At 43.3% G+C, this 6,980-nt stretch overlaps 1 protein-coding gene across 1 annotated transcript; it reads right to left on the bottom strand.

Annotated features, from left to right (window-relative positions):
* Nucleotides 1-891: 891 nt before the first annotated feature.
* On the bottom strand, nt 892-5,866 carry LOC119588832 (glutamic acid-rich protein-like). The gene is made up of 4 exons (XM_037937506.1): nt 5,691-5,866; nt 2,021-2,252; nt 1,833-1,905; nt 892-1,727 (listed from the first exon to the last, which is right to left on the bottom strand). The coding sequence occupies exons 1-4, from the start codon at nt 5,714-5,716 to the stop codon at nt 1,630-1,632; spliced, it is 429 nt and encodes a 142-aa protein (XP_037793434.1). The 5' UTR covers nt 5,717-5,866; the 3' UTR covers nt 892-1,629.
* Nucleotides 5,867-6,980: the final 1,114 nt, after the last annotated feature.

Below are 6,980 nucleotides of genomic sequence, written 5' to 3'. Positions count from 1 at the left end.
AGAGGGTATTATGGTAGTGAAAATGATGGAGTGGGAGTATACGATACGATATAGGTGATTACAAGGGGTTGGAGCATTATAATAAAGTATTGTGGCGGAAACGGCACAAACGAGTAAACAATTGGAATACGGGGACAGAACAAGGGGGCGAAAAAAGGAAAAAGGAGAAGAGACCATGCAAAATTAGTGGAGGCGAGGGCCGAGGACTAAGGTAGGGGTGGTCCCCTACATTGGGTTCAGTCCGTCTCCGTTCCCCCCCCCCCCCCACGACAAGAACGAGCAAGGGATTAGGGGAGGAAAGAATTACATAGTGATAAGAGGCACCGCCCGAGAATCTGCGTGATTAGCTTTCTCCGTTTATATTCTTTTAGTAGTTGCCTGACCACACACGCTTTCAAGTAAACTGAATAATCAGTAATGTATAATGGTCATTCCGAAATTCCGAACAAATTTGAGGCTACAAAAAATTATTTCCAGTATTAGGGTCCTCAAAAGCGTAAAATTTATATATATATATATATAATTTCCATCTAGTTTGTATGTAATACAGCGACATTGCCTTTGTAGATTTAAAATGACTGATACCGAATGGTGAAAATTATGCGTGGTGCCGCACTGTTACATAAAGCGGCAAATTTAAAGATTAAGTTGTAATACTATAAATAAAAGGTTATAGCTCTATGGTATAGTGGTAACAGGGTTCTGCCAACTATCGCACCTACCACCCCTTATTAATAAAGATATACCCCTGGACTTAATACGCCCTTTCTGGTATCACTTATAATTATAGCAGGTGCGATAGTGTCGCATATATCGTAACAGACCTTCCTCGGGTCTAGTTTGTTCATCCTTAAGTTGTCACGTAAGAGAAACGGTAGGTATACAACAAACACATTTTTGTTAAGGTTTATTTGAAAAATAATACTACGTACCATTCAAGATCACTCACTTCAGCTGATTAGGTTACACAGTAACCTTAGTCATGTTAACGAAACGGAATGTTGACTTGTGCACGAACTAAAACTAAAGCTTCAATCCTTCCCTGCTTGGTGTGGATAGTGGCAAACTTTCACTCCAACACTCAGACATGACTTAGAAAATAAATAAAGGCAGACTTGTAATTGGTGCTACACTAGCCCTAGCATGGCATGGAATATTAGTTCAGCCTACAGCAAGTACTCTCAAACATCCATTCAGTAACATGTACAAATAACTTTACTACACTGACTTGAAACAAAACAAGTACCATTCACTGGAAATGGTTGCAAAGTACAAATTTTTAAAAATTGCCTTACAGACCACGTTACTTTGTTCCTGCGTTCAAAGAACCTACTGAAATTTAAACTACTACAACCACCATGACTCGACTGAAGGAACGTAACACCAGTTTGTACATTTGTACACGGTGTAGTTAAATTGAACCCCACAAACATTCTTTCATACCAAGAATACACGGAAGTGTATAATAATTGACAGGTACACGGGTAGAAAAAATTGAGGCTACCAAAACCTTCAGTAGGTGCCCATCCAAATGAAATAAGAAAAGAACAGCAAGATTGTTTCAGTAAAAAAAAAGGTCTCTGAGAAGGCTAGAGTGAGGGTCTTGGGGGACAAGAGCGGAAGACAGACTTAAGCAGTGGTTTCAGCTGCAGCCTCTGTGGTCTCCTCTTGAACCTTTGCCTTCTTTGTGGGTGAGGTGGCTTCAGATTCCTCTGCTGCACGCTTCTCTGTAATACATTGGTTAAATTCAGTATCACTTTAAAATACTGTAAAGGTTTGTCCATATTCAGTTTATACATCAATTACGGCACACAATACTTGACAAAACTTACCAGAATCACCATTAGCAACGCCGTTAGTCTCTTCGCTGTGGCCGTTGGTCTTGGCGGCTTCCTCATCAGCTTCCTGTGGAGTTACAATCAAATAATGGATTAACTAAAACCAGATAAATGCGAGATTAATTAAAACAAAGCAATTTAGCTTATCGAAGGAAAAAAACGAGAAAAAAATCCCTACACACCTTCTCTACGCCATTGGTCTCCTCCGCCTTGGCTTCCTCGGTCTCTTCAGCCTTGTCCTCCTCGGTTTTCTCTGTGGCATCACCGTTGGTTTCCTCTGTTTTGTCACCATTGGCTGCCTTCTCCTCGGTCTTGGCTTCCTCAGCCTCCTCCTCGGCGGGGGCCTTCTCTGCCTTTTCTACCTCCTCAGTCTTGGTCTCAGGGACTTCCTTGGTGACCTCAGGGGTGGTGGCACTGTGGTAATGGAAATAGTATTAAGCAAGGTAATAATCGACCGAAATGAGTCATAAAAATCATAAACACCGCCTTGTAGAGAAACAGACGAGAAAAAAAGTTGCATAAAGGTAACCTGATTAATTAATACGAGCGATACATTCAGACAGTGATGAGGTTCCGGCAAAGGCCACCAAACCCCTATTACGGTAATTCTGTACACTTTTGGTGATGCATCGTTATCGGTCCTATTAAACTGCCGAAATGTATATAATAGTTACAACGTATAGCAAAACTAGTTTTCAGTGCCCAACACTGAACACTATAGCTCCATAAACACTAATTACAGGCGTCTTGGGTGTAATGCCAAGCATGCCTTTAAAAATAGGTGTAATTACGTCGCGAGTTATTTCGACTATAATGAAAAATGGTTATTAACGCATTTAAATCCTTCGATACAAGTCTTATGCCGCTTATCGATTCTTTTTTTTTTTTTTTACTAAATTCACGGAACAAGTCAATCGGCCGTTCCCGCCAACCCTGACCACGCTCCCAGGACGCCCCCCCCCCATACACCAACTACAATAAACCCCGCTTTAGCGAACTAGTGCACCGGAAACCAACATCCTGCGTTTATTCGACTAGTTTTAAACTCGTTACTGAATTTTATTCCTCTCAAGGTTCCGCGATGTTCATGATAAAAAATGACGATTTATTCGTGAGTTTTCATTATGAGTTAAATATGGATGTGTTACAAAGCCATACAACTGGATAATCGCATGCCTGCACTAAGGATTGACCATGTGCCTAACCCACTCAGCCGCCCAGTTATCTAAGACAAATGTTTATTATTAACCATTATTATGTAGTAGCGCAACCTCCAAACCCAACCGGTCACACTCCATGTCCGCGATCAATATTCGTCCAGCTAACATTGGAAGGCGAGTAACACCCTATAAAGACCAATGACTAAGCCTTGTAGCAAATATAAGAAGCGGATGAGGATGAGCACATCCTTCCCCAGTGCAAGCGTCACAACGACCGGAGAGAAGCCGCCAGAATCGTATAATGAGGAATCCAGTTCCAACTTCCGACTGAGTAAGTCTGCGTAATGTTTACTTGAATACTTTAATAAAAGATTAAATGATTGACAAATCGAAAAGTATTGAAACAAAATTATGCCAAGCATAGCTACAAAATACTACTGAGCCAAACTCCACAAAGGCCACACCAATCAAGTACCAAACTCAGAACACCTTTAAGTTGAGACGCGCTGTGACCAGCATCCAGGAGCATCCAAGGGGATACTGAAGAGATGTGGAAGGGAAAGACGGGATGGGAGAGGGAGAGGGTTGAGATACGAGATGAAGAGGGGGGGGAACATGGGTAGGGGGAGAGTCGGAGCGGAAGACCCGAGATGAAAAGGGGAATGGCTATGCTATGGTAGTGGGAGGAAGAGGGGAAGAAAATCTAAGATGGGAAGGGTAAGAATGAAAGACGAGATGGGACAGGGGAAGGGGGAAGGGAAAATAGACGAGATAGGAGGCGGCAAGGGGGTGCGATAAACTGACGGGGGAGGGGGGAGGTGCGAGAAATAGCCGAGATGGGGGGCGGGGGAATGAAAAAATATCAGAGGAGATTCAGGGGAGGGGAAAGGAGAAAAATAGATCCGAGGAGACATGCAGGGGGAGCTAAAGAAAATGGGGGGTCTGAAATATATCAGATGGGGAGAGATTAGGGGAGGGGGGAATCGGGTCTGTTGAGGGGGGGGGGGCGGGAGGAGCGGTGAGAAACAGATCTATGGGAAGATGGAGGGGGGGGAGGGGCAGATCTGTGAAGGGAGACGACCTGAGACCAGGGGAGGATTAGAACGAAACAGATGAGATTCGGGGAAGGAGTGAAGCGGCCGAAGAAAATTAGATCCAAGAGAGGTAGAAGCGCAGTGGAGAGAAACGCATCTAGGCGTGGGTGGAGGAAGTAGAACGGAGAGAAGACACTGACCACAGAACACGCTATTACAACTCCTAAAAGCATAGCGAGTGCCTAAAAATACCTCAACGTAATAATGAACATGTGACCTGGAAAGTGAAAACAACCCCCCCCTCCAGTCATCTCTAATACACACAAGAATTTGTGCAATGCCTGACATCCTTCACAAGAGCAACAACCTGAATCACTGAAGTGTAACCTTGGAGTGGGCGGAGGAGGATAGATAGAGGGGGGAGGGGGGGATGGGGGAAGGGGTATTCAAGTCGCCACGTGGAAACGTTGATCTGAAGTCCCCGAGACCATTGTTTTGAAATGCAGTCCGAGAAAGTCCCGTCATCAAAAACATTTCCTGTTGCAATCGGCCAAAACCGGAACTGCTTGGAAAGAACCGGCACGGACCGCTTGCTACTTGATCAATAGAGTACGTCCAGCAAAAAAAGAGCAAAGATGGTATCGCAAACCGGTGAATATTAAAACATGCAATCTAAGGGACATAAATCATGCAGCGAATCCTCATGAAAACGTTTTCCGTCCCTAACGAACCAGCCCGGTTTCTGACGCCTCCTCCCCAACCCCCCCCCCCCTTCGCAATACCTCGCTCCCAACCCCGCCGCTTCCCAAACGGACATACCAGACAAAGCGAAGTCTCCTCAACGTTTCCACGCCAACACGGAAATACTAAAACGACAGGATGACAAAACGAACCAAAATGATTATCATCGGTCTATAAGAGAGAGGGGGGGGGGACGGAAGGGGGAAAAGGGGGGGAGGGAGAGAAAAGCGGGAATATTTAACAGCCGTAAACTTTAGCCCGGTCGAAAAAATGCCGGTCCCAGCGAAAATAAACTCCCGCCAACCCGGTACATCTTTGTTCGGTCTGTCGGGGTCAAAGGTCAGAAAGGGGTTTTTGGAAAGGAGGGAGGTGGAGGAAATGACGATAAATATCACAGGAATCCCACAAGACTACTAGAATTGGGGGGAGTAGATGAAATTAAGAGAAATTATCATTGCTGGCGATAAAAAGAAGGGAATTGTCGAGGGGGTACAATAACCCTAAAGGATGTAAATGGGGGGGAAGGGGAGCGAATGGGGGATGGGGGGGGGAGTAGGTTATTCCCGCCAAATTATATGAAAAAAAAAAAACCAACAAAAAAAGAAAACGGACCTTACCTCCTTTTCACAATTTTTTTTTAAACCATTTCATCAATACCGTACATCACCTAAAGTCACATTCACACTTCCTCTTTTTTCCTCGACAAAGAGCACATTTTCAACGCCGATGTTGCACTCTTCCCCGCTCTTTTTAAGCCATTTTTGCCTTAAAAGTCGCGCACACTCCATGCACACAAAGCCGGCATCATTTTCCTCCAATGGGAAAGAAAAAAAAATATCACGTTTTTTCCACCACTTTTCTTCTAAAATAGATTTTTTTTTTAGTAAATAAACCACACTAATGCTTGTAATACTTACACAACCTCAGCAGCAGTATCGGCCATTGTAAAATTGGTTTGGGTTGGTAATTGCAAAGAAAACTAACAATGGAACCGAGAGCGCAACAGCAAGAGGTCCACTTCGCTCCGCGTTCGTGAGGCAAGAGACTGAGATTCGTTGATCGCGGGCTTTCGCGCGCACAAGGCGGGACCCACAATGCACCGCGCGGGGGCGACAAAAGCGCAGCGTCGCCATGACAACGGCTCTGGCTCCGCCTACTGGGAGGAGCTTACATTTTACGTCACTGCGCTGGTGCCACATTCCAGGGAGAAGGGTGCTATTTTAGGGGATTTTTGTTATTAATAGCCTTTGGACGTTAGGAAATACTACATTTATTTATTAAAAGTATAATGATTTACATAAAATAAGAAACATGTATAATCACATGCATATTCAATATCAAGGATAATGAAATTTGACATTTGAAACGATCTGAAAGCGCGGGCCATCTGACACAGCTGCGTGGAGGCGCCGCCGCTTTACCGCGCGGTCGCTAAAAATCCTTCATGAAGACTGTTTCCCATTGCTCTCATACTTTCCGTTAATCTCCATAGGCATTAGTGGGGATTTTTAATGAACTTTGTCACCTCACGAGTACTTCTTCTGTTTTATTTATCATTTTTAAATATTTGGCGGTAATTTTTGAGCAATAAAATCCTTGTATTAACCTGTTGCTTACCGTGACATGAATTGCATGGTACCTGAAATTGATCATGCATGGTACGCTCTCCAGTGGTACCTTCATCTACTTCGATATTGATGACAAGCTTTTCAATCGTCTATTTCAATAAGAGCGACGTTTATGTCAAAACGTTTGTCAATCCTTCAGTAACAAATACAAGACATCGATAAATTTATGTACATGTCATATGCGGCAACTTTATAGGCAACTAGTTAAAAATACATTCTATAAAACTTCACTAAGGAAGTAATCTAAGAAAAGTAAAGTAATGAAATTTAGGCTAAACAAACATTATTGATAGAAATTTATAGAATACCCATGAAGTATTGATGAAAGGAAAAATAAGAATAAGCTTGTTGATCGTGAGCCACTACATGTGCTTTATATATCTATATATATCTGTGTCTGTCTATACATCTATTTATATATGTATGCATGTAAACATATATACATATATAAGTATGTACATATATAAACGGAGCACGTAAAACAAAAATTTGAATCATACTCTAAACTCCATTCTCCCCCACTCTTCCTCCTGCTTCTCCCCCTTCCTCCCTCCCCTCCTCCCCGCCGGGTGAGTGTCC

Source organism: Penaeus monodon, chromosome 1, assembly GCF_015228065.2.
Source record: "Penaeus monodon isolate SGIC_2016 chromosome 1, NSTDA_Pmon_1, whole genome shotgun sequence".
Lineage (NCBI taxonomy): Eukaryota > Metazoa > Arthropoda > Malacostraca > Decapoda > Penaeidae > Penaeus > Penaeus monodon.
Note: the sequence above shows the minus strand (reverse complement) of the source record. Positions and strands in the feature narration are given on the sequence as shown.

Coding starts and splice junctions, on each gene's coding strand:
- LOC119588832 (XM_037937506.1), bottom strand. CDS start 5,716: ATGGCCGATACTGCTGCTGAGGTTGT. Junction 1,906..2,020: donor AGACCAATGGCGTAGAGAAG/GTGTGTAGGGAT, acceptor GTAACTCCACAG/GAAGCTGATGAGGAAGCCGC. Junction 1,728..1,832: donor CGTTGCTAATGGTGATTCTG/GTAAGTTTTGTC, acceptor AATGTATTACAG/AGAAGCGTGCAGCAGAGGAA.